The sequence below is a fragment of the Mauremys reevesii genome, linkage group 9 (genome assembly GCF_016161935.1).
Source record: "Mauremys reevesii isolate NIE-2019 linkage group 9, ASM1616193v1, whole genome shotgun sequence".
NCBI classification, from domain to species: Eukaryota; Metazoa; Chordata; order Testudines; family Geoemydidae; genus Mauremys; species Mauremys reevesii.
Window position 1 is genome coordinate 41,914,276 of NC_052631.1, and position 27,190 is coordinate 41,941,465.

Genomic DNA, 27,190 nt, shown 5'->3' on the forward strand with positions numbered 1-27,190 from the left:
TGTCCTCCAAGCCACAGTTTTGATGGCTTAGTAAAGAGTCTCAATCATCCAATCAATAAGGTTTTACAGCTGCAACACCTTACCCTCCTTCGTCCTTTTGGATGTCACCTTTCTTATTTTTAGGCTGCATGGAAGAACATAACATTGGACAAATAGGTTTGGGAAGCCATAACAATTGGTTATGCTATCCATTTCAAATCTGTCCCTTCTACCCATTCTCTCTCCCCATCCCTTTTCAGGGATCCCTTTCATGATCAATTGCTGGCACAAGTGGTGACCTCACTTCTCCTTTTAGGAGAAATAGAACCAGCACAGGGGAAGGGGATTCTATACACTCAAAAAGAATAGAGGGTGGAGGCCAATTTTAGACCTCAGGTGTCTAAATAGATATGCATTTATAGAGAGCAATCATATCTCCCCTCAGCCTTCTTTTAGTTAGGCTGAACAAGCCAAACTCTGAGTCACCTGACATAAGGTAGGTTTTTTCCTAGTAGCCCTTCTCTGTACCTGTTCCAGTTTGAATTCTTCTTTCTTAAACATGGGAGACCAGAACTTCCCACTTCCTGGGACTGCATTAGCCTTTTTCACAGCCACATCACATGACAGCTCAGACATCCTATGATCAACACCAATGTATCCAAGGTCTTTTTCATCCACTGTCACTGATGAGTCCCCAGCTTATAGCAGAAATTCTTGCTAATGAAAATAGGAAGGTCATGCAGGGTAGGGACTATCAAATTTCATTCCATTTCTATTACTCCAGTTTACAAGGTCGTGCAGATCATCTTGTATGATAGTCTGGTCCTCCTCCATATTGGCAATACCTCCCAACTTTGTGTCATCTGCGAATTTTATTAGCACACTCCCAAATTTTGTGCCAAGTTCAGTAATAAAAATATTAAATAAGATTGGTCCCAAGACTGATGCCTCAGGAACTCCACTGGTAACCACCCTCCAGCCTACAGTTCACCTCTCAGTATGACCCGTTGTAGTCTCCCCTCTAACCAGTTTATCCACCTTTCAGTTCTCTTATTAATCCCCCATCTTCTCCAATTTAACTAATTTCCCATGTGCAACTGTATCAGATGCCTTACCGAAATCCAGGTAGATTAGATCATCTGCATTTCCTTTGTCTGAAAAAATCATTTACTAGAGAGTTGTACTGCTTTAAATATGTCTGTTTCTCTATAGATATTCTGGTGATACAAAAGCTGTGTGTAAGACTGTCCCTAATTTTCCCTCACTCCCTAAAACAAACACCTCCAGTCTGCAAGCAAATGCAATCGTGTGTTCCCTCTGACTGGTGAGCAGCAAGGTCTAGAATTTGTTGATCTGACTGTTTGACTTAAGATCATCATTACGTATACCATAACCTAGGGGAAGGCTCTTCTTAGAACACCAAGAACTACAATTGTCTGTAGTACATTGATGAAGAGGTAACTCATCTTGTGCAGTAACTGGAGTTCAAGATGTGTCCCCCTGTGCGTGCTCTACTTCACGTGCACCAGCACCCTTCACCTTTGATCAGAGATTTTTGGTAGCAGTGTCTGTTCAGCCTGCACATGTCTCCACACATCTTTTGCACCGCACCAAGGCTGTATAGGGCTGCACAGGTGAACAGGCCTCAGCTCCTCTATCGCAAAGTCCCACATGGGAGACACTGAAGCAGAGCAGGAGGAGGGGAAGTAGTGGAGCATCCACAGAGGTATGAATATCAAAAGTCCAGTTACTGCAGAGGTAAGTAACTGCTCCTTTGAGTAGTGTCGCTGTGGGTGCTTCACATCAGGTGACTCCCGAGAAGTACCCACCTAAGGAAGTGGAAGTTTCGGAGCAGTGTTCAGTATGGAAGAGACAACTGCATTGCCTGCAGCAGGATCTGATCTTGCCATGTCTACCAATGCATAACTAGCAGAAGTATGAACAGAGGACCGATTTGGCACTCTACAGATGTCTGCAGTTGATATACCCTTAAGTAAGGTTATAGATGCAGACAGTGCTATTGTAGAATGCTATTACTCTCAAACCCCAAGTTCTGTTGCAACAGATCTAAATACAACTGGAGATGCCCTCTAAACTTTGTTTCAAAATTACTGAACCCTTGTGTCTGCTATGGATACAAATAGTCTAGGAGAGCTTCTAAATGGGTTGTTCCTATCTAGGCAAAAGGCTAATGCCCTCTTGACATCTAGGGAATGGAATATGGCTTCTTGACTAGTCCAATGTTGGTTTTTTTGCGGGGTGGGCAAAGAAGAGATAAATGGTTTGATTAACATGAAATTCTGGGGACACCTTATGTAAAAATCTTGGATAGGCCCACAGTGACACTTACTCTGTGGTGAATGCTACAAATGCGGGGGTCTGACATTAAAGCCCCCAATTCTCCATTGATAAATCTATTAAAGACCATGTAGCTAGTGGCTCAAAAGGAAGTTTCATAAGGCAATTAAGGACTAGGTTCAGGTCCCAGCTAGGTGTAGGGTCTCTGATCTATGGGAAGCGATTTGATGAACCTCTTAGGAATCTTGCCATAGTTGGATGAGGGAAGAGTGGAAAAACCTCGTATGGGTGAGTGAAGGAAGAGCTGTTATTGCCACTAAGTGAACCCTAATGAAATTCGTAGAAAGACCCAATGTTTTCAATTCCAACTGGTAATCCAATACCGTAGGAAGAGGAGAGTGAGTCAGCGAAATCTGACTGCTACACCAAAGATGATGATGTTTGCATTTCTGGAGATATTTCTTGTAGATTCTTTTCTACTGTTTCATAAAACGTGTTGTACCTCTGACAAACAAGATATCTCTAGTCCTGACAACTGTAGAGGAACCATTCTTGGAAACTTAGAATATGTAGGTTGGGGTGACATATTCAACTGACATCTTGAATCAGTAAAAGAGGACTGACCAGAGGGTGAGAAGAGAATCCTGATTAGATAAGGAGACCAAACTCGTCCTGGCCATGTTGGTGCAATCAGTAGTACTCTGGCCAATTCTTGTTTGATCTTGTTGAGAACCTTTAACAGTAATGGTGTCAATGGATACACATACACAAGACCCTTCATCCATGAGATGATAAAAGCAACTCCTAGGGATTGGGGTCAAGACCCCCTCTTGAACAATACCTGATGCATTTTGGTCAGGTCCTTCCATCACTTGAGTGACTGTAGAGCCCACTGGAGAACAGACAGTAACCTGCCTACCCTACCTTTGCTTGGTTTGTAAACTGTTCAAAGCCATCCTTGTAGACCTCAGAGATGCAGTCGGGCATGCTGCACTACAAAGACACAAGCTTACGTGTCCCAGCAGTTGAAGACATCTCTGTTACTTGAGGACTGCCCTGAATATTGGTGATGAGATTTGCTAGTGCAAGAAATTTGCTGGAAGGAAAGCACTTTGCTTCTTCAGATTTGTATCAACAGAAATGGAAATGTTCTTTTCCTGTTGACTGGAATGGAAGCCTAACAGCATAAAGGAGACTCGATAGGCACACAGTTTATAGAAATGTATTTACCTGAGCAATTTATTAGTGATGGGAATGTTTCCAGGTAATGTTTTCTGGGTTGATCACATGTACAAATCCATTTTACAGATTGGTAACAATTTTGCTCTTCCTTATCTTCTCTATATTATTACTGAAATGGTTTCTGTAAGTTCAAGGTTGAGAGGATGAGGAAAGGGAAGATGTTTTCATTGTAGATAACAATTACTGTATTGTCAACTGTCTCTTGCATCTTGCTTCTAGGTCAGATTATATATATATCTACTCTTTATTTTGTTTCTTCAGGCCACTGAAGAAGTTTCGAAAAATCTTGTTGCCATGAAGGAGATATTATATGGCACAAATGAAAAAGAGCCACAAACAGAAGCTGTGGCACAGCTTGCTCAAGAACTGTACAACAGTGGTCTTCTTAGCACCCTAGTAGCTGACTTACAACTGATTGATTTTGAGGTAAGAAAATAGTTACAAAACTTCATGAGCCACACACATGGTAAAGTTGCATTCTGACCATCAGAATTCCTATTTAATTGAAGTAAGAGGTTCACTTCCTAGCTGCACAATTTTTATTTTTTCAATGCTGCTAATGATAGCCGTTGTATTTTAAGGTTTAATTGGGAAACATTAATACGAACTACTTGGTAAATTAACCAGATGTGTGAGACTAAATTTCTGAGGAGTTTGGAAGGATAGATCACATAAAAAATGAAAAGTAGATGAATATCTCAAATCTTTATCCTAGAACTCTAACAGAGGTGATGCTTAATCTTTAATGTAATTTAATTGCTGTGTTCAGAGATTAAAATCCTAGATTGTATTAATGCCATAATGCCCATAATCTTATTTAAATCCCTTTTGAGTTATTACAGTATAATACTGAGTCATATGACTATTCTCATTTATCAATTAATTAAAAAGTTTTCATTAATCTGCCACTAATTAGCCATTTTTTAAATCTTTAATACTCCTCTCCCTATAGGAAACAAATGTATATTTTTTTACATTCTCCCTAATCATTTTTCTGTTTTGACAGGAAAGTCAGATTTTATTGATCACTCCAAAATATGAACATTAATTTTATCTTTCTGTAAGTTTTCATTTGTTGCTCAACAGTATTTATTTGAGCACTTCATACACAATAATTAATGTCTTCACAACACCACTTTGAAGTGTGGAAGTATTATCATCATCCTCATTTTATGGCTAGGGAACTGAGGCACAGTCCGATTTAGGGCTTGTCTACGTGGTAGCAGAGTGCGGACTATGAGATGTGAATTGTAGAGTGCACTAATGTGTTGTGCTCTGACTGCTCCATGTAGACCCTTCTGGTGACACACTCACGCCTCTCTGCTGTGTAGACAAGCCAATACTAACTTTCCTACAAGTTGCATAAGAAGTCTATGGCAGAGCTAGAAACAGAGCTCAGAATTCTAGTGTCTTGACTAGGCTATCCTGCTAATTATGATTGCTATACAATTGTCCTGTGCATAAAAAAATTGGCCATGAAGCAAACACAACAGTCTAAAGGGATGTTGTAGCGTTACATTCCAGAATTAAGTTAACTTTCTTCCCCAACACCCCAGAATATTGTTTGATTCTGTTACCATTTGATCCTTTATATCTGTCATATACTGAATTTCCTATAAGGTACATTCCAGAGTAGATTAATGCAGAGATAAAACTTAACACGTCCTACAGAAACCTGAACCCGAGTTTTCAAGCTATGAGAGTCTGCAAGTAGTTGTTTTAAAAGTGACTTGTCAGCGTTTCTAACAAGAAAAGTCTTAACTAGAAATTGTACCCCATAAAAAAGGGTTTTGAAAATAAAAACTGATGGGAATTTTTTTTCTCACCACATACATGTCTCTATATAACAAAAACCCAAGGAAATTCAGAGTGAAAGCAATTGAGATGGCCCCTGGTTATTGAGGATAAGATACTGAGAAATTACATCTGGATTCTGCTGACTTTCAAGATCTTTATCAGTCCAGTTTTTAGTCTTTCTGGTTATTTGGGAAGCATTTTTCTGGTGATGGAAAATGGTTGTGTACAAATTGATTTTATTAGATCTGTAATGGCATGGGATTGCGTAGGATTGTTCTGTATTAAAGGTAGCTGTACATTTCAGTCTGAGGGGGCTGCTGATGGTTGGTAATAGCCTTCTATTTTGGACTCCCAACTGCTCTGTTACCTGAGAAGGATGTGGCTTTTCCTTGCTGAGATGAATATTAGAGAGACAAGGTGGGTGAGGTAATGCCTGTTATTGGACCAACTTTTGTTGGTGAGAGAGACAAGCTTTCCAGAGCTCTTTTTCAGGTCATGTTAAGAGCCATTCATCTTGGACTAAAGCAATACTCTTTAATGCAGAATGTGGCAATTTGCTTACCTAATGTTGTGGGCTGATGTCAGCACACCTATGCACCACCACGTGCACTAAATTCCCATCAGTTACTGAGCACGATTCAAAATCTTGGTTTTAGTCTCTTAAGCACTGTGTGGATTGGACCTTACTATTTTTTTGAGACAACTATGTCCAGAGCTGAAAACAGATGAGATGCTTTTGCTGATGTTTCTTGGCTCCTTCTGGCGGTATGACAGAACCTGAAGTCATTTGTGCATGGATCAGTGCACATTTTTGACTAAGTATTTGTTTGACTATGGATCGTTCCTGAGGGCGTTATCTTTATAAATTGGGATGATAGAGAGGGATTTTTTTTCTGACTGTTGCACTCTGTCTACAATCTATTTGAATCTAAATACCACGGTGATGGGCCCCCTAACGTAAATGAAATTATTTTAGATCCTCATTAAGAAATTGCCCTGAAACATCCAATCCTTACTCTAATATTAACATTTGTTTGGAATTGTGTCTATATGTAGAATCATTTTTCCATGTAAGGAAATCAACAAAACTGTTCAAAGAGCAATAATTTGTCAATCAGTTTCCTGCTGACTTGTATTAAAGTATCTGTTAGTGGGAGTAATTGCATCCTTTGAAAAGTTTAAAAAAAAAAAGACAGAAAAACAAAACAAAATCTTTTTGCATCAGGGAGGTAGAATCCGACAATGCTGGCACACTTTTACTCTTCACCTCTGGGAATCCTGGCTGTTGACATGGGAATTTGTATGTGTCCTTGTTAAATAGACCATTACATCACTTGGAAGTAATAGATGCTTCTAACAATAACTATATTTGGAATTACTGTGTACCACCACCAGCTCAACTATATGAATAAAGAGGGAGAGCTGTTGCTGGCGGTAAAGGGGGAATAATGAGATCCTGAGCAAAATTGTCAGTGTTAGTGGATGAGACTTGATGGCTATATTTCTCAAAACACTGCTCTACTCATTACCAGAACAAAGGGTTCTGATGCTGCTTTGGGCAGGCTTTCAATAGAATTATAAATCAGAAAACAAGCATTTACAAAACAAACTAACACTTATATCCTGACAACAATACTGCAGCAAACTCTCCATGCTAATTAACAAACAGAAATGTCATTTTTTAAAGACTATGATCTTCCTGGGATTTTCTAAAAAAAATGGTTTATTTTCTACTCATGCAGCATCCATTGTCACAGCGTCAGGAGTCCAATACTATAATTAAAACAAATCTAAAATAATAAGCTGTCGTTCTGCCATATTTGTTGGCAGTCTCCATAAAGTGTGGGGTCTATTTCTTTACCTTAAAGCTTGCTACACACTGATTCAGGTGGTGCCAGAATAAGTTCATTCCACAAACAAGGCTCATCAATAATAATGGTTTGCTTCTGGTCTCAGATTTATAAAATTCAAGTAACCATGATTAAGAGTTACTTAACAGATCTTTACTGCCAAGTCAGGACCTGTAGCTAGATCCTGTTCTGCCCAAGGTGGTAACCAGCTCCTTGAGCTGCATATAGAAACAAATAACTTCCAAGTCCTCTTCCAGGGTAATTCCAAGTAATGTTCACACGCACTGTTAGGCACTCCTGCTAACTGGCCCGAAGTAATGATCAACTGAATATGATTCATAGAATCATAGAATCTCAGGGTTGGAAGGGACCTCAGGAGGTCATCTAGTCCAACCCTCTGCTCAAAGCAGGACCACGCCCAACTAAATCATCCCAGCCAGGGCTTTGTCAAGCCTGACCTTAAAAACCTCTAAGGAAGGAGATTCCACTACCTCCCTAGGTAACCCATTCCAGTTCTTCACCACCCTACTAGTGAAAAAGTTTTTCCTAATGTCCAACCTAAACCTCCCCCTAATTCCAAAGATACAGACAGTATTGGCAAATGGTAGATACATGCATCCAATATAGGGTGCATGCAGAGCTACTGTCTTTCTTTCCAGTGCTTACTGCTATCAACCAGCTTAATTTAAGATAATCTAGGTTGAATTTGAGCATAGTGCTCTTACCCATATCCACACTTCTATCAAGTATTGAGAAAACTGGGGGACTGTTATCCTAGATCATATGATATGAGGAATATGTCTTTGTTATACTTGCCTTTGACTTTATTTATAATTGTTGTTGTTTTCCATCATAAATGAAAACACATGTTGTTGGTATTGCAGCCCAAGATGTGTCTCAGTCTTCCCTAGTAGAAGGACCTGAACACATGCACATTGAAAATGAGAGGTGACAGAGTGGAACATTGAAGAATTCCATCTTACTCAGGGCCGTGGCATTGTTAAAAATGGGCATAGTATTAACATAATTTTAGTACAAAATGAATCCAGAGAAACTCTAGGAATATCAGATGAAGTAGAAAAGGGTTTTTATTGTTTTAAACATTATCAGTAGGTTATTCAAGCTATCCAAATGTAAGTTGATACAATGATGTATTGAATGCTGTGACAGATTTGAAATAGATGTAGAGAAACAAAGTATTTGGGGAACTTTTTTGTGAAATGGTCATGTTTATGTGTATGTATATTAATGTATGTATTAACTCTTGCTATACATTCTGGTACTAAATGTTATATGCTTAATTGGTTACGTTTTTGACAGGGCAAAAAAGATGTTGCTCAAATTTTCAACAACATTCTCAGAAGGCAAATTGGTACAAGAACTCCCACAGTGGAATACATCTGCACTCAACAGAATATATTGTTCATGTTATTAAAAGGGTATGTACGGTATTCGGTGTAAATAGTTTTATACAAAGTATTGGAGTGGTTTTTTCAGGTAAAAGCAGGATAGTGAGAGTGGTGAAATGTCCCTTCTTCCTTTGCAATTTGTTTAAATAATTTTGCCACGGGGCCTGTAACTTCCCTTAAAGTAACTTAAGTCAAGTGGATAATTTAAGCAATAGAACATCAAAATATGAATCCTTTAATGTGAAGGGTGACAGGGTGAGAACTGAAAACTATACTGCGCTAAAAACATTCTTGTTGGGGTAATGTAACAATAAAATCTGTTCCTTTTCACTGAACTTGGTTGTCCAGAGTTTAAACTGTTATTCCTGATCTTAGTTATTTACCAAGTGTTTGAATAATTGTTCTAACCTCTTGCTAAATGAACTTGCTGTCCCATCCTCTGAGTTACTGTGCAGCTCCTGCTTCATAGTTATTGGGTAATACAACTACAGAGACATCAAGCAGCTCCAACTTTTCTAGATATGATTCAGTGTATTCACTGCATGCCAGATTGCTGTTTCCACCTCTATTTTATATTACCTGCATTGTTACATCATGGAATCATGCCAAATCAATTATGCTGTAGCAAGTCTGCAGCTGCATACCAAAATAGAGGTGCTCGTGTAAACAGATATTTAAGTAAAAAGCCTTTGTTTTTTAAATTAGGGAACAAACATCCCTAATTTAAAATGGACTGTTTACATTTCTATTATTCTGTGCTATGAATAACAGAAAATATTAGAGGTTGCAATACCATTTTATCATTTTGGGGTGGGAAAGTTCACTAATGTCTTGCATAAAACCATTTTTAAAATGTTAACATTTCAAACACTAATTTTGTATCAGTAGCTGTAGCATGTATACTGATGGATATTGTTCAAATAAGCTCTCATGCATCATGATGTACAGTATACTCCTGATTATCCAAATAGACTGAGGGACACTGATTTTATTTGGATAATTGGGAGTTTGGATAATCAGGAGAACAGGAACAATTCAGCCATTGAGCAGTGGGATTCCCTCCTCCACAACTGGGGGCTCATCTTGCTCCTCACAGTACTGGCCAGGGGTCTCTGCTCTATTTTACAAATCTCCATGTTATCTGAATCCCTTCCTTGTCCCCCAGCATGAGATACGTGCTGCAGAGGGCAGGTATCTCATGCTCAGGGGCAAGAAAGGGATTTGGATAATGAGGTTTGGGTAAATGGGGGTATACTGCATTTGTACTCAAATGCTACAGTTATTGGTATGGTATAAGATTCTATAGAAAAGATAAAGAATTAGATTAAATAGTTAATCCCTTGGAATAGCTGTTTGCCACATCATGACGACAGCAATAAGATGTTAAAAATAACAGGTTTTCTGGATATTTAAACAAAAGATCTGCTCTTTAGTTTTTCCTTAAAGTTTTTGCATTACATAGTAATTAGAGATGTTGCCAAGTCTGAAACCTACCAAATGTGTGGTGTCATGCTTATGTCACATTGTATCTTCATTCTCTTTATCTGTGCCACTTGTCTGAGCCAGCAGAGTATTGATACATACAAAAAAAAATTGTTTTACAACTAGAGCAGGAACTTTGCACATTTTAATCCCTGGCTTCCTCATGAACACAAAGAACCCCCTAGCCGTCTAGAGGAGCAACAAAATGTATCTTTGCGATTGTAAAGAAATGCAGTGTTCCACAGAGTACTTTTAACTTTTCCTATTCTATAGTCTCATTTTGACAGAACCCAAGATATCTTAAACATTCAAAAGGCAAGGTTCTTCTTCGAGTGCTGTCCCTGTGGGTGCTCCACTCTAGGTGACGGTGCGTCCCGGCGCTGTCATCGGAGATTTTCGGTAGCAGTGCCTGGTTGGGGCTCATGCACCCAGATGGTATCTCCCGTCTAGTTGGAATCTTCCTGAGTGCGTGCGCCCCACACCCTCCTCAGTTCCTTCTCAACCGTCCTCGGCTGAAGACAGGACTCGGAGCAGTGCTGCCTTCTCTTCCCTGGTATCTATAGGAAACAGTAACAAAGAACATAGAAATAATTATTAATTACTTCCCAGTTGTTTCCCTTCCTTTAGTATAGTTACATAGTTAGTTACTTAGTTTAAAAAAAAAATCACTTCAGACTTGTCTCTCACTGAGACACTCTCCCCTGCCATTTCTAACTTACAATGCCAGGGGCTTCAGGATTCAAGAGGTGTGTTTTTCTGGCATGACTCCATACCAAGGTTGGATGGGCACTCACATTGTGTGAAGTGCCTCGCGGAAGACTACATCCCCGCAAAGTGCCTCTACTGTATGAGCCTCGAGTCGAGGGCTCGGCACGACAGAGACCTGCAGCTTGAAATACTTCTCATGGAGAAATCCCCGCAGCCACTTTCGGAGATGGGGAAAGTTAAACCCACTCCCACATCCTCCCCAGCCACATCGAAACCGTTGGGGAGCGTTGCTTCACCCTCCCTGGAGCGGAGGCAAGAAGCAGAGCAGTCTCATAGGAGAGACTCTAACAAGGGTAAGGGGTCTCCTGCGAGATCCCTACCCTCTGTGCTGACAGCGCCAAAGCTAGGCGCCTCAGCCCCGGATCACGCCTCAACAACGGCTCCCACAGACCGTTGAGGCAGAAATTCAACCTCCCGAACACAGAAGGATTCCGCGGCACCAAGCGCCTCAGCGCTAAAAACAGCCGGGAAGCCGACTGCGCGCTCTGTCCCGGTGCCGACAAGGATGTCGGCACTGCAAGCCTCAGGGCTAAAAATAGCCGCGAAGCCGGCTGCGCGCTCTGCCCTGGTGCAGACAAGGACGTCGGCACCGCAAGCCTAAGGACTAAAAATAGCCGCGGAGCCGGCTATGGCTCTGCCCCGGTGCCGACAAAGCTGTCGGCACCGCAAGCCTCAGCGCTAAAAATAGCCACGGAGCCGGCTATGCGTTCTGCCCCGGTGCCGACAAAGCCATTGGCACCGCAAGCCTCAGGGCGGAAGAAGGAGGAGGAGGCGGGGGGGGAAAGCCGCGGCTCCGACCACGTGCTCTGCCCCGGTGCCAGGAAGGACGTCGGCACCAAGCCTGCCTTCCGCCCCTGCACCAACAGCAGACCCCCTGCAGGGCACCTCCAGCCGACCCACTGCACCGCTCACACTTTCACTTTCGCTTCTGAACATGACACAGCGCAGTCCCACCACCTGAACTGGCTACCTTCACTGAGCGCGAACCTGATCTACAACGGCAAGCAGAGTTCTTCGCACCTCCTTCTCCTTCCCCACTGGAGCCTTTTTCCACCTCAGGCTAAGGTCCGCAGCCTCCAGCCTCAGTTTCCCTACTTCGCTCCCTATAAATGAGGCACTCTTGGAACCAGCTGACGCTCTCTGCAAACTCCAGCTTCTTTATTACCAACCTGCAGAAAAGCCGAACATAGATACTATGTTCCTGCTACGGACGCTGACTTCCTATTTTTTTTTTCACAACTGAACTCTTTCATTATCAATGCAGTCGCACAAAGAACGAAACAGCCACAATATCAGTCCACCCCGCAAGACGTGAACCTTAAACGCCTTGACGTCTTGTGTTGGAAGGTTCACACATCCTCCACTCTACAATTCTGGATCGCAAGCTACCTTGCACTCCTTGCCAGGCATGACTTTGATAACTACAATAAACTTTTGAATTCGCCTCTTGCGTTCCAGAGGACAGGACAGCGGGCTTTAAATCAATTCTGATTGCCAATTGATTTCCAGAACAGCCCTACAAGCCTCTTTAGACACGACAGACACAGCAGCCCGTACAACTGCACCGGCTGTGGTTATGCGCAGATCTTCATGGCTTTCTGCATCTGGCATCCCTAAAGACCTGCAGAACAAAGTGGAGGACCTCCCCTTTGATAAACATAAACTTTTTTTTTTTTTAAAGAAAACAAACACCTGATGAACTACTTCATACAATGAAAAATTCTAGAGCGACACTGCGCACCCTGGGCATTCACCCATCTCTTCCCAGGGGTCAACGATATCAACCCAAACCTTACCACATAAATAGGAATCGCGCTAGACCCCCTAAGCGCAGACAAAATCAAGCTCAAGCAACCACTTCTCATCCATTTGGGAATAAACAACAATTTTAAAAGATTGGTTCAGGGTCTGTGCGAGCACTCCTTGATTCCACAGCCTATTTGCCCATTTCGCCACCGCCTCCAGAGTTTCCAACATGCCTGTCAGCAAATTACACAGGACCGCTGAGTCCTCGAGATAGTTCAGTCCGGTTACTCTAGCCCATTCATATCCTATCCTCCTCCCCTTCCTCGTCCGTCTTCAGGGACCCCTCTCATGAGCACCTGCTTCGCGCAGAAGTTGCTTATCTTGTACAGCTAGGCGCAGTGGAGCCTGTGCCAGTGCTACATCCAGGGAAAGATTTCTACTCCCATTACTTCCTGACCCAGAAAAGGACTGGGGGCTGGAGGCCTATACTAGACTTACGCCAACTGAACAAATTGGCGAGGATACAAAAATTCAAAATGGTCACACTGGCCACATTAATTCCTGCACTAGATCAAGGGGACTGGTTTTCAGCCCTTGACCCACAGTACGTCTCTTTTCATATATCAATTCATCCAGCTCTCAGATGCTTTCTAAGCTTCACAATCGGTCACGTCCATCTCCAATACGGAGTTCTTCCTTTCGGCCTCTCCACAGCACCGGGAGTTTTTTCCCTAAATTCTAGCTGTACTCGTGGCTCACCTCCACAAACATGGGGTCACGTAGTTCCCCTACCTGGACGATTGCCTCATCAAGGGCAACTCCTATGGCGAGACACTCCAAGCTACTCTTTCACTATCGCCCTCTTTCACAGCCTAGGCCTCCAAATAAACGCCCCAAAATCCACCCTGACACCTACACAACAGATTGAGTTCCTCGGAGCTCATCTCAACTCAATCCATAGCAGAGCCTTGCTCCCATATCACAGATTCCTCGCTATCACGCAGCTCAAACGCACGCTCTCTATTCATCCAAGGACACAGGCAAGACTCTGCCTACAGCTCCTTGGTCATATGGCAGCCATTACCTTCATACTCCAGTACGCCAGGCTGCACATGAGATGTCTTCAGGGCTGGCTCAATTCCAATTTCAAACCCAACAGACACACCTTAGGGATGTTGTTAACTCCGCCTCCCAACTTTCTAGCTTCCCTACAGTGGTGGACAAGACCAGAGAACCTCTACACTAAGATTTCCTTCCAGAACTGATCCCCAGCACTCGTGCTCACCACGGATGCTTCCCTAATTGGTTGCGGAGCACATTTAGAGGGACACAGGGCACAAGGCTAGTGGTCTGCATCAGAGTGACACCTACACATAAATCTCTTATTGCTCAGAGCTGTGAGATGAGCGTGCCTTCATTTTCTTCCCCTCATAAAGAACAAATACCTGCGAGTCTTAACAGACAACATAGCATGTATGTACTACATCAACAGACAAGGGGGAGCATGCTCACATTCTCTTTGCATGGAAGCCATCCGTCTAGGGAATTGGTGTATATAATGTCAAATACAGACCACCGCTTCCTACCTGCCAGACTGCCACAACACTACTGCCAACGCACTCGGCAGGCACTTCTCGACGGAACACGAATAGGAACTGCACCCCACAATACTTCAACAGCTCTTCTCCCTCTGGGGCACCCCGTCAGTAGACCTCTCTGCCACAACTCAGAACCGAAAATGTCCCCAGTTTTGCTCCAGAGTGAGACTCAGAACTGCATCCCCAGGAGACGCATTCCTCATCCCGTGGAACACCTCTCTCCTGTACACCTTCCACCAATCCCTCTGCTACATGGGGTTCTTCGGAAGATTGTGGACCATAAGGACCGGGTCATACTTATTGCCCCGGCTTGGCTGAGACAGACGTGGTATCCCTACCTACTCTGCATGTCCTCCCGTCACCCACGGGCTCTCCCCAACAGGCCAGATCTCCTTTTCCAGAACAATAGACTGGCTCTTTACCCTGAGCTCCTCAAGCTCCACCTCACAGCGTGGTTCCTTCATGGTTCCAAACCCATGAACTAGCCTGTTCTGAGCAAGTCTGATATGTCTTCCTGCACAGTAGGAAAGACTCCACTCATAAAACCTACCCGCAGAAGTGGAAGAATTTCGCCCTCTGGTGCTTACGTAATCACTTAGCGCCCAATATGGTAACCCTCCCTATCATTCTAGACTACCTCTTGGAACTAAAACAAGACGGACATTCGCTCAGCTCCACCAAAGTGCACCTGGTGGCACTTACCACCTTCCATGACCTCTTAGCAGGTTATTCACTCTTTACTCACCCAACCATAAAACGATTTCTCACAGCCCTGCAAAACCTCTACCCTGAAATTCACCCAATAGCTGCTTCATGGAATCTTAACCTCGTTCTATATGCTCTCATGAAGCCTCCATTCGAGCCCTTGGCTACCTCCTCTCATCTCCATATATCCATGAAGGTGGCTTTCTTAGTTGCCATAACATCGGCAAGGAGAGTAGGTGAAATGAGTGCTCTGATGGCCCACTCTCCCTACACAATCTTCTCCAAAGACAAAGTCACTTTGAGACCACATCCTAAATTTCTTCCTAAAGTGGTATCTACCTTCCACCTCAACCAACCTATATACTTACCTATTTTCTTTCCCGAACCTCACAAGACTCCACAAGAGGCAACCCTGCATACTCTCGATGTCAGGCGAGCAATTGCCTTTTATTTAGACAGGACTAAACCATTTTGCAAGTCTCGCGACTCTTTGTTTCCATTACCGAAAAAATCAAATGATATGGCTATCTCTAAACAACGTCTGTCCAAGTGGATCTCTGACTGCATCAGATCCTGTTACCGTGCGAAGAATCTTCAACTGCCTGAAGGCGTTAGAACTCATTCCACTAGAGCCATGTCGGCATCCATTGCCTTCTTACACAATGTTCCCATTCCTGATATCTGCAAAGCGGCTACATGGTCATCTAAACACATGTTTGCAAAACACTATGCTCTAACGCAAAACACCACGGCAGATACAATAGTAGGTCATACAGTACTATCTTCAGTACTCCCTGCCGTATCTCCAAAGTCCCACCAACCGTAGTGGGTACTGCTACACATTCACCTAGAGTGGAGCACCCACAGGGACAGCACTCGAAGAAGAAGAAGAGAAAGTTACTCACCTTGCAGTAACTGAGGTTCTTCGAGATGTGTGTCCCTGTGGGTGCTCCACTCCCCGCCCTCCTCCCCTCTACTTTGGAGTACTAAGATTACTCTTCACGGTAGAGAAGGAACTGAGGAGGGTTTGGGGCGCACGGACTCAGGAAGATTCCAACTAGACGGGAGATACCATCTGGGTGCATGTGCCCCAACCAGGCACTGCTACCGAAAATCTCCGATTGACAGCACCGGGACGCACTGTCACCTAGAGTGGAGCACCCACAGGGACACACATCTCGAAGAACCTCAGTTACTGCAAGGTGAGTAACTTTCTCTTGTTATTAACCATAGTATAATATAAAAGTAAGAACAAATGAATGATACTAAATTCTTATACATGCTTTCTCAAAGTGCTTTACAAAGGAAGGCATAGAAACAGAGGCACAGAGAGGTAAAATAACTTGCCCAAACTGTCAGACTGGTCAGTGGCAGAATCTTCTAACTTCAAATCCAGGATCATGTTCAGTGGACCACATTGCTGATTTTTAGGACGGCATAACCTAGGACAGCCACCACAAAACATTTTTGTGTGTGCATGAGCAAAAATGTTTGAAATAGGTGTTGGTTTTAATTTATAGAAATATTTAGTGATCTGTTGTATGTCTTACATATGTTACATCCGGTATAGCCAAATTTACATAATTTTAAGATATTACGGTGAATGTGAACCAACCATTAGCAGGAGGTTTAGGCTTTGAAAGATATATGATTTCCCAGAATCATGTTGATTTAAATATGTGGACCTACAAGAGACCCATAGATTTCAGGTGATGTTACTTAGTATAGTATGTCATAGTATATCAAAATTTTGACAGTGTACGTGCAGTGCAAATGCTTATTCTTTTGACCACATGGAACGGTCTGTCTGTTCACTTATGAAGTTCACCTAAAAAGTCATACTCAGTATTCCATATAAAATGAACAAGTTTGGCAGTATACTGGGAGTTGTGAATTGTGTATGCCACTAGAGGGCAAACTTCTGCTGTCCTAACCTGCAGAGCCATCTACTGCACATTTAGAAAAGCCTGATACGAGTCAAGTTCCACCTGCAGTTATGAGAAGAGAGCATTGATTTTGAGTCTGAACATAAAGTTATGTTTCGTGTGCTCCCATTTTATACAAGTGATTCATACAAGCAACAGATTGATCATCTGATTTTGTAGAACATCCGAAAGTGGAACTTAATATGCAGATAAATGCCTTTTAATTATTGAAATGTTTAAGTTGACTTGATAACATAATATAGCATATTGTTAATTATATATAAAGTTGCAGTACTACAGTACCACATTTTAAAGGTATTTATATAGACTTCTCATTTTGCAGGTACGAATCTCCAGAAATTGCTCTAAATTGTGGAATAATGTTAAGAGAATGCATTAGACATGAACCACTTGCTAAAATAATCTTGTGGTCAGAACAGTTCTATGATTTCTTCAGATATGTGGAAATGTCAACGTTTGACATTGCTTCAGATGCGTTTGCCACATTCAAGGTAACTTGCATACCATATCTAAATAGTTACAGTAGCATACATTTCTCCAGCATCACAAATATATAATCCCAAATGTCAAGTGTTAGTCACATATGGAGTCAGCTTAGGGAGACAGAGAACAAAGTTTGTGACATTCTCTGTAAAGGGGCTGGATCAATTGAACATTTCTTCCTTCTAAGGACATGGTGATAAGATATTGCTTCGGATATATGTGCTATGTTCAGGGTAACATTTATTCCAGAACTAAAATTTAATAATTTTACTTTGATTGTAAACTCTTCAAGGCAGGGAGGGACTATCTTATTTGTGTAGTGCCTTGCATGATTGGTGCTGATTCATGAGTGGGACCTCTAGGTGCTAACACTGTACAAATAATGTATAGTATAAGTGGACCCTTTGGTGCTTTAGAGTTCCTCTGGTGGTATGTGTCATTTCTGTTGCAGGGAGTAGGCCTGAGTTTCCCTGTGCCCCAGTGATCCAAGCAGTTGTATCAGCCCTTGGAGCTGTTGGAAGCCAACACAAGTTGAGAGCCTTCAGGTTGCTCTGATTTCTCTGAGAACCAGTACAGCATATAGCAGACCCTTCCTAAGTCGTGCTATGAGTTTTCACAGCCACAATCAAGGATCTATACCAATATTCCAACTTTTTTTCTTTATTTCCATAGTATATCAAAATCCTTCTTTGGGTTGATTAGACTCTTCAGAGGCATCCAGAATGAATATTTATTATTTGAATAAATACTTTTTTTAAAAATCTGAAAATATTGCTTAAACGTGACATACTTTTTCAGGATTTGCTTACTAGACACAAGTTGCTGAGTGCAGAATTTTTGGAACAGCATTATGATAGGGTGAGTAAATATATTTAATTCCTCAGAACTTTTTGATGTTTGATACAGAATAATTTTCATTTGATTGAAAAAGTTTAAATACTTTTTCATTCCTTGTGTCGTATTGCTTGGATTCTTAGTTAAGAATTACCAAGGACAGTTTATGTATTGCATTAATCAAAGTTAGGTTGGCATTTTTTTGTGCCATAGTATTTTTAAAATAGAAATTTGTTTTAAAATTCTCAGCATTTCAACATCAAAAACTTGAACTAAGATTTTGAAAAGATGAAAATCTAGCTTTGTGAAAATATGTTTTCCATTAGAGGGAACCTTTCCCCATTTTTTCTGTTGTCTATATGAGGCCTTAGTCACAAAGGTATGTTTGATAGTTTTGCTCCATCTGCTGGCCAATTCTGATATTAATAAAAGCTTAAATCATTTCATAGTCTACAAAATTTTATTGCTTAAAGAATAACTTCCTTCATTATATGGTAGTCCAAATGTTTACAGTTCCCAAAATAGCAAAGAAATTAAGTTTTAAAAAAGCTTGTTAGAATTTTGAACACCTGTCATGTAATACTGCAAACCTTGTTTCAGTAGAATTCTAAGTTTTTATTTACATACCTATTACGGATCCCTCCCCCAGTTAAATTCATTCAGAAGCAGGGCTTGTGCCACTTGGAAAGTTCCTGATTTTTCTCTTCATTCTCCATTCAGTTCTTCAGTGAGTATGAGAAGTTACTTCATTCAGAAAATTATGTGACGAAAAGGCAGTCACTTAAGGTAAGGTAGTTTTACTTTGAGTGCCCTTTTTTTCCCCCAAGAAAATTACTTCAATTTCAGGGTGAAGTGATTTAAATCACAATGATTTAAATAACTGGTTTGGATCCCAATTTAAAACAGTAAAAATAGTTGATTTCAATAACTATTTTAATAAGGTTTTATTTGTGGACTTGCCGAAGAGTTTATTTTCATCACTTGGGAGCATGGTTGAATCAAAGCAATCTGGGGCGCACAGCAACACGGGCACCTGTGCCACTTGGAGCATAGCCCTATCTTCCACTTGGAGTGATGGTGGTCAGGTTAGGGTTGCAGGGGTGGAGCCCAAGGGAAGCAGGGACAGCAGGCAGAACCAAAGAGGCTGGAGCAATGGGTAGGGGGCCCCCATTTTCCCCCAGATGTGGCAGTAGGGGCTCCCTTACCTATCCCAGAGGCACAGATTTGGTAGCAGCAGGGCTCCCCCAGGATTACATCCATCCCTATTTGTGGGGTATCTGTACAGAGTGATATTTCTTGACTGAAAATTTTGTAGCTAGAAACAACTCGATGTTGGAGACACCTGGCTGACAGTAAACCACAGTTCTCCAGTTTGAGGATGCAAGAGAGATCTTTCATTGAATATAATAGCCAGTCTTCACAAAAACCAATCTTCTTATATTACAGAAACTCCCAAAGGCCTAAATGGGATGAGGGCCCCATTGTGATAAAGCACTGTACAAACACACATGAAGACAGCGCATGTACCAAAGAGCTTTCAGTCAGGGTATTGGGTGAAACTGTCCAAGGAATGATTTAGACTGGTCTGCGCACAGTTTTTACACTGGTATAATGTATATCATCAGGGGTGTGATTTTTATAAAGATGTAGTACCAGTAAAGCAACATGGATGCTGTTACACTGATGTGAAGGTGCCTTATACTGGTACAATTTATCCCCTTTTCCATGAGGGAATAGTTGTACCAGTATAAGCACTGATTAGTTGTAGACTTATTTCTGCAAAACTTAGGGCCCAGGTACATAATTTAATAAAATACACTTAAATAGATATAATCGCTAACCACAGCAACATCAGCATAAATATCTATTAAACATCCATGCTGGTCAGTTGTGGGATGTGTTAATTTTCCATAGGGAAGTATGAGGTTGGAGTGAAGGTATTGCACAGTTGTCAGGTATCAGTTACAAGTGCATGTTGGAGTGTATGGGACTTGCTTATAGATGGGGTCAGTGCAGTGTGTGGGGATTGATTTCTTAAAGAAAGACACATTAACTGGACACACATGCTTGCTTCTAAGTGTTTGAGTCAGCATAGGTGCAGGAACGAGGAGTGCTGGGGGTGCTGTAGAACCCCCAAGTTTTATGTGGGGTCCCAGCTGCTGGCTCCGCACCTAGGACTTCGCTCCCCAGCCGCCCTCCTGGGGCCCTGCGCCCAGGGCTTGGGCCCTGTCCCTGTTCCTGGGGCCCCATCTGCTGGCCCCACTCCCAGGCTCCCGCTCCTGGCCCCGTGGCCGGGGCTGTACTCTAGGGTCCCTGGCTGCCATCCCCACGCCCAGGTCTCTGCTTCTGGGCCCCATATGCAGGGTCCCAGCTGCCCTTTTGTGGCCTCAGCCTTGGCCCCCTTAGCCCTGCCCAGATCCCCTGCTCCCAGAGACATGGCCCTGCTCTCGGCCCCAGCACTGAAGGGTGGGGCAGCGTGGACAGGAATAAAGGGAGGCATTAGGTAAAAAATAAAAACTTCTTTCAGCACCCCACTATTAAGTGTTCCAGCACCACTGTGAATAGGGGGGTTTCCTGTTAAGCAACCATAACTGTTTATTTTTTTCTCTTTTGGAATTTTCTTTTGTTATTTTTTTAACTGTGTATAGTGTTAGTAGATTATAAGAGACAGTTTCCTTTTCTCCCACATTATTATATATGTTTGCATGGTTGGGTGGTAATTTCAGACTTGAAATATGTATAGAAGGTCAGGTCAGTGTTTTCATTTTGTAATCATTTTACTAGAGAATTTTTAATATTTTTCTGAGTGGTTTAAAAAAAAACCAGATGTAGTAGAAAAGATCAATTTCCGAAGATTAAGTGTGCATTGGGAACCTCAAAAGTGGAACAAAGGACTAAAAAGCAGAGCTGATCCATTTCATCACACACTAATATAATTGTCATAGTGCTAATTATGTGTTTATATTGTTTCATTTTCTTTTTATTTTAGGTTAAAGTTTGCTTTTTTAAAAAGCAAACATAACCTTTTAAAGTAAGATGATGCAAAAATAGCCAAAGACTGTAACCATTAGTGACCACCACCTGAAAAGTACCTACCCAACATCACACAGGGATAGTAGAGCCCTGGATAGAGCCTGGTTCCTGCTATATTCCAGTCCCAGTGCCTTAACCACAAAAGCATTACGTACAGTATCAGGTTTTATAATTAAAGACTATTCTGTCTGTGTCAGTGCTTTGTAGAGATGGCCATGTAGGGATAATCCTGTTTTACAGACTCCAGAGCCAAGTACACAGATTTGGCCCGATCTTTGTGCAATGTAGCATGGCTGCATGGATGACTCTTCTTTTATAGCTGTTATAGTAGAGACTGAGCTGGCAGAAAGGGTCTTGTGCAACCTCTCAGATCCTCGCATACCTTATTTATAAAACTGGGGGGGAGGATGATACCTTGACTGTGGGTAGCTGACTTATGACAACATCGAATTATCCGTTTCAGATACCAGGCATATTGAGCATAAATGTGGTACAGTAGCTAGTTATCACCTAGCAAAGGGCATTCGTTATGGGGGTACTGAGAGCCCCTTCTGCCTACATAACACTGTCCACATCAGCACTTTTGACAGTGAAACTTGTGATGGTCAGAGGGTGTGTTTTTTCACTCCCCTGACCGACAAAAGTGGTAGTGGAGTCACAGGCTAAGGGGGAGACAGAAAGGTAGGCAGTTTTTCAGCCATGCTGAGAGAGAGAATGGAAAAAGCAGCACATCAAAATACCCTGGACTGGGAGTCAGGAGAACCAAGAGTTTGTTACGCCTCTTGTATTGACAGATGTCAATTACTCAAAGTGTTTCACAACCCCTATGATAAAAATTGTATTTGAACTCATAAGATTTCCATAATACTTCATCGTTCTATCACATTTTTCCACCCTTAGTTGCTTGGTGAATTGCTATTGGACAGACACAACTTTACAATTATGACAAAATACATCAGTAAACCTGAAAATCTGAAACTAATGATGAACCTTCTACGAGACAAGAGTCGCAACATTCAGTTTGAGGCCTTTCATGTCTTTAAGGTATGGTACCAAAAATCATAGAACCATTGAATGGCTTCTGTAGTGTGCCTCGTTTACACAGGTAGTGAGGTTAGTCGATAATGATGGCAAACCTCAGATCTGTCTGCTCTGAAAAACTACTTGATTCTTTCTTTTGCTGAAAAGTACTTACTCAGGAAATGCTAAATGGTTTTGTATGGTTATTGTTAGCATAACCTTCCTCTTCTAAAATTCTGTATGAATTGAGAATGATGAAAGGGGATGAATGCATGCTGTGATTTCTGAGCATAACTCAACATCATTCTGAGGATTCTAAACAGGTCTGTGTCATGCTACATATTACTATGGAGGATACATCTAGTATTTCAAATCAACTGATCAGTTTTGAAAAATCTAAATCATGGTTGTCTGTTAAAACAAGTTACCCTTTTTATTAATAGTAGACATAAACTAATGATTAGTAATAGGTTGGGGACTTAGTTCCATTCAGGAAAAACCCTGCAGAAAGGTTTTAAACCAATTTTAGTCTCTCGATGATGCTAGATACATAAAATCATGCACCTGCTACAGAACTCAATCCTATGAGGTGCTGAGTGCCTCCTTCAGGATGTCATGACCAGGCAGCTCCCATTAACATCAGAATTGGGCCCTCAGTCTCTACCTCAGTAACATATAAAACTAGTTTTCATTTCAGATTAATCTTCTTAAATATTCCATTTGTTTTTTCATGTGCAGATATTTAGGAGAGAAAACATTAATAATTTTAAACTTGGGCTGTCAATTAATTGCAGTTAACTCAAGTGATGAGCACAAAACAAATTAACTAGATTTTAAAAAGTCACAATTAATCAGTTTTAATCGCACTGTTAAACAATAATAGAATACCAATTTAAATATATTTTTGTATTCTGCATTTTAAACATGTTGATTTCAATTTCAACACAAATACAAAGTGTACAGTGCTCCCTTTATTTTTTATTACATTTGCACTGTAAAAAAAGATGAACAAAATAGAGTATTTTTCAGTTCAACTCATGCAAGTACTGTAGTGCAATGTTTTTATTGTGAAGGTGCAACTTACAAATGTAGAATTATTATTTCTTATGTAATTGCATTAAAAATTAAAATAATATAAAACTTTAGAGCCTACAAGTCCACTCAATTCTAATTCTTGTTCAGCCAATCGCTAAGACAAACAAGTTTGTTTATATTTACTGGAGATAATGCTGCCTACTTATTTACAATGTCACCTGAAAGTGAGAACAGGCATTTGTATGGCATTGTTGTTGTAGCTGGCTGTGCAAGGTATTTATGTTCCAGATATGCTAAACATTCACATGCTCCTTCATGCTTTGATTTGTAGGCTCTAAAGTTTTTGAGTGCAGGTATGTAAAAACAACAATAATAATTTTACATTTGTAAGTTGCACCTTCACAATAAAGACATTGCACTACAGTACTTGTCTGAGGTGAACTGAAAAATACCATCTTTATCATTTTACAGTACAAATATTTGTAATAAAAATAATATAAAATGAGTGCTGTACACTTTGTATTCTCTTTTGTAATTGAAATCAATATATTTGAAAATGTAGAAATACATCCAACATATTTATAATACATTTAAATTGGTATTCTATTATTAAGTGACATTAAAATTGATTAATTGTGACTACTTTTTAATCTTGTGACTTAATTGCAATTCGTTTTAATCATTTGACAGCCCTATTTTAAACCATGATCTCACTTTTTATTAGCTAAGTATAATTTTAACTGAGCCTTCTGTTTCGTGTATCTGTGCTAAAATCCCTCTTCTTTTGTTGCAGGTGTTTGTAGCCAATCCTAACAAGACACAGCCTATATTAGATATCCTCTTAAAGAACCAGACCAAACTTATTGAGTTCCTCAGCAAGTTTCAGAATGACAGGACCGAGGACGAACAATTTAATGATGAGAAGACCTATTTAGTTAAACAGATCAGGGATTTGAAGAGACCAGCACAGCAAGAAGCTTAATCTCCAATAAACCCCTAAAATATTAAACCCAAATTCAGCATTTGCTGTTAGATATTCAGCATCAGGCACTCTTATCAATTCATGAGGAACATTACTGCTAATCTGCTGTTCAGTGAACGGTTTTTGTTTTCTCTTCTTTTTTAGTCCAAGTTGAAAAACATAGCTGCTGCTTTCTTGCACAATGTGGACTTTCTTGATATTTGTGTCATTTCAGAATTCAAAGACACTGCTTGTTTTAGGAGTACTGGGAAAAAAAGATACTAGATTCATGAAAGCAAACATAGATGATAGTTTGGTTTAGGAAAGAAGATATTAATGTAGTTAAGCAACAGGTTGCATGCTTGCAAATCTGATTAAATTGTATGTTTGCACTTACCTTGTTTGAGATATGAGCACAATGTGACCTGTGCATACATGGCACCGTAGTATAAAATTGTATGCCTTGATTTAAAAAAAAAATGTGCAGTGCTTTACTTGTAATCAAAGGGGAAATGTATCTAAGATGTGAGCTTGTTGGGATAAACAGTTGTCTTGCAAATAAACTCAATTTAGCAACTTTTAAAAGAGTGAAATCTTGAGGTTCATAAGGAAAATGTATATAATATGCCTTTCACTGCTTTATAGATTTTTTTTGACATATGATTTTTCTGAGAATTGAGTTGTAAACTTGGAAATATGTTCTAAGGGTTTTGTTAATTTTACTTTGAAGGTATTTCAAACAGTAGAGCTAGCAGTGACACTTTGCATTTCATTTCAACAATGCTTGCTGGTTTCTTTTGTATATAACTCCTAGGCTGCTCATTTCTTTAAAAATATGATTTAATTTGTACAGCAGAGGAATGTTATTGTATTAGTCTGTAACAATTACTTAATATTGAGTTCTGCAAAATGAATGCTCATATGTAGCTGAATACTTCGGATCATCTGAGAATGCTGATTTAACATTTCTTAAATACTGCAGCATCAAAAGGAAAAAAACAATTTATATGTATTCACTTATCTAATGGGGTGCCATCAATTAGGTTAGGCTAAAATATAGAACTGGAATCCTTTAATCTGTATTCTTAATGGTTAATATTGGCCTTATTCAATTAAATTAGTGCTGTGTTCTGTAAATGGTCAAGATTATGATAAACTAATATTGATTCCTTTTTCTTCTGGGGAGTCTACAGAGACCACCTTTGCTTTCTTGCAGTAGATATCTCAGTACTATAGTTATCAAAGTGAATAATTTCCCCTTGACTTCGAGAAAAATAATTTCATAGATGGCCTACTTGTAACAAAATGATTTAATTTTGTCAAGTCCTGTTCTTAAATGCTGCAAACTATCAGTATTTATAAAAAAACAAACAGATTTTGCACCATGTTGGCTTTTGTTACTGTGACCATAACAAAAAACATATACTAAATATTTGTAAACAATGTCATTAAAATTGTATCTATTCATCTTATAATTATGCTAAAATCACAACCAACTTATGAGTTGGAGTTGGAACGTTCAAATTCTGCATGGCTGAACCTGATTGAGAATGCCATAAAATTGCTCATTGCTTCCTGTCCTCTTACTAATTAAAATTATTTTCGGATAGCAAGATGCAACCCCTGATTGACATTTTAGCTAATTTTGAAGCCATCGTGAGGGAAATCAGGTAATAGCTCCAGAAAATTGGGTATTTTCACTCTGGTAATATAAAATGGCTCTTAATATTGTCATTGATCTCTTTAAGGTTCTTAATCTGTCCATTGCAAACTGATTCATATTGTCTCCTGGAAAATAGCAAATTAATCTTACTGAAAATGAGAATCTCTGTTTTTAAAATCATTTCTGTAGGCAGGCAAAATTGGCCAATAGATGGTATTATAGTTCAGCACTAGCAGTCTTATATTTTGGTTTATCATAGTTGAGTGGAAGAAAACATTATTTGCCAAGTTATTCTCCATAACACACAAGGCTTCCACTTTAGAAAAATGTAGAAATGCTAAAATTTGTATATGTAAAGAAGTGAAGAAATTTGGACTGGGGTATTGGTTTTTCTCTCTCTGACTGGGAAACAGTGAATATGATAACTTTTTTAACATATGAAAGCATTTGAATGTTGGCATTCAAGAAAAAGTTGTATTTAAATTTAAGATCATTTGACATGCTATTCATATTAAAAAAAATTCTGCTGTACTGGAAGTAGTTTCTTCTCATCTGTGTGAAGGCTTAAAGATATTACTAAAAGTTATTTAATGTGAGGTTGTTGTTTTTTTTAAATATTGATGTATACAGTTGTAATTCTACTTCCATGAAAGTATTTCATTTCTTCTGAGAAAAAATGCGTTTCTTACCAGAAAATCTGGCTGGCCCCATAATTTAAATTGAAATAAAATTTTGAAGAAAATCCATTATGTGCTTTATTGTGTTTGAAAATGTCAAGTTACATGTAGACCTGAACACTCACCTCTTTAGTGCCTTAAAGGAGTACATGCCGCATCACTTCTGACTCATAAGTTTGCAAATGAAACGGAATTACTGAAGGTAGTTAAATCCAAAGCAGACTGTGAAGAGTTACAAATGGATCTCATAAAACTAGATGCTGGGCAACAAAATGGCAGATGAAATTCAGTGTTGATAAATGCAAAGTAATGCACATTGAAAAACATCTCAAATATACGTACAAAATGAGGGGGGTCTAAATTCGCTATTACCACTCAAGAAAGATCTTGGAGTCATTGTGGATTGTTCTCTGAAAATGTGCTCTCTGTGTGCCGTGTCAGTCAAAAAAGCTAACAATGTTATGAACCATTAGGAAAGAGAGATAGTAAGACAGAAGATATCATAATGTTGCTATATAAAGCATGGTATGCCCTCTCCTTGAATACTGGCTGCCATGTCCAAAAAAAAATGGAAAAGGTACAGAGAAGAGAGTATGGAACAGCTTCCATATGAGGAGAGATTTAAAAGACTGGTACAATTCAGCTTGGAAAAGAGACAGAGGTC

At 40.2% G+C, this 27,190-nt stretch overlaps 1 protein-coding gene and 1 long non-coding RNA gene across 7 annotated transcripts in view; one reads left to right on the forward strand and one right to left on the reverse strand.

Moving 5' to 3' along the window:
* LOC120371922 overlaps window positions 1-9,373 on the reverse strand; it is a 32,033-nt gene extending 22,660 nt beyond the window's left edge. Inside the window, exon 1 of the long non-coding RNA XR_005584652.1 lies at window positions 8,984-9,373. This is a non-coding gene — a long non-coding RNA (uncharacterized LOC120371922). The remainder of the gene's footprint in view (window positions 1-8,983) is intronic.
* Window positions 1-26,380, forward strand: part of CAB39 (calcium binding protein 39) — a 74,552-nt gene extending 48,172 nt beyond the window's left edge. For all 6 annotated transcript variants that reach the window (XM_039488395.1, XM_039488394.1, XM_039488398.1 and 3 more), the window contains 7 exons: window positions 3,781-3,945; window positions 8,487-8,605; window positions 17,143-17,311; window positions 18,102-18,161; window positions 18,858-18,923; window positions 22,071-22,214; window positions 24,019-26,380. In XM_039488395.1, the coding sequence (XP_039344329.1) occupies window positions 3,781-3,945; window positions 8,487-8,605; window positions 17,143-17,311; window positions 18,102-18,161; window positions 18,858-18,923; window positions 22,071-22,214; window positions 24,019-24,207 (912 nt within the window). In that variant the 3' untranslated portion in view covers window positions 24,208-26,380. The remainder of the gene's footprint in view (window positions 1-3,780; window positions 3,946-8,486; window positions 8,606-17,142; window positions 17,312-18,101; window positions 18,162-18,857; window positions 18,924-22,070; window positions 22,215-24,018) is intronic.
* The last annotated feature ends 810 nt before the right edge of the window (window positions 26,381-27,190 follow it).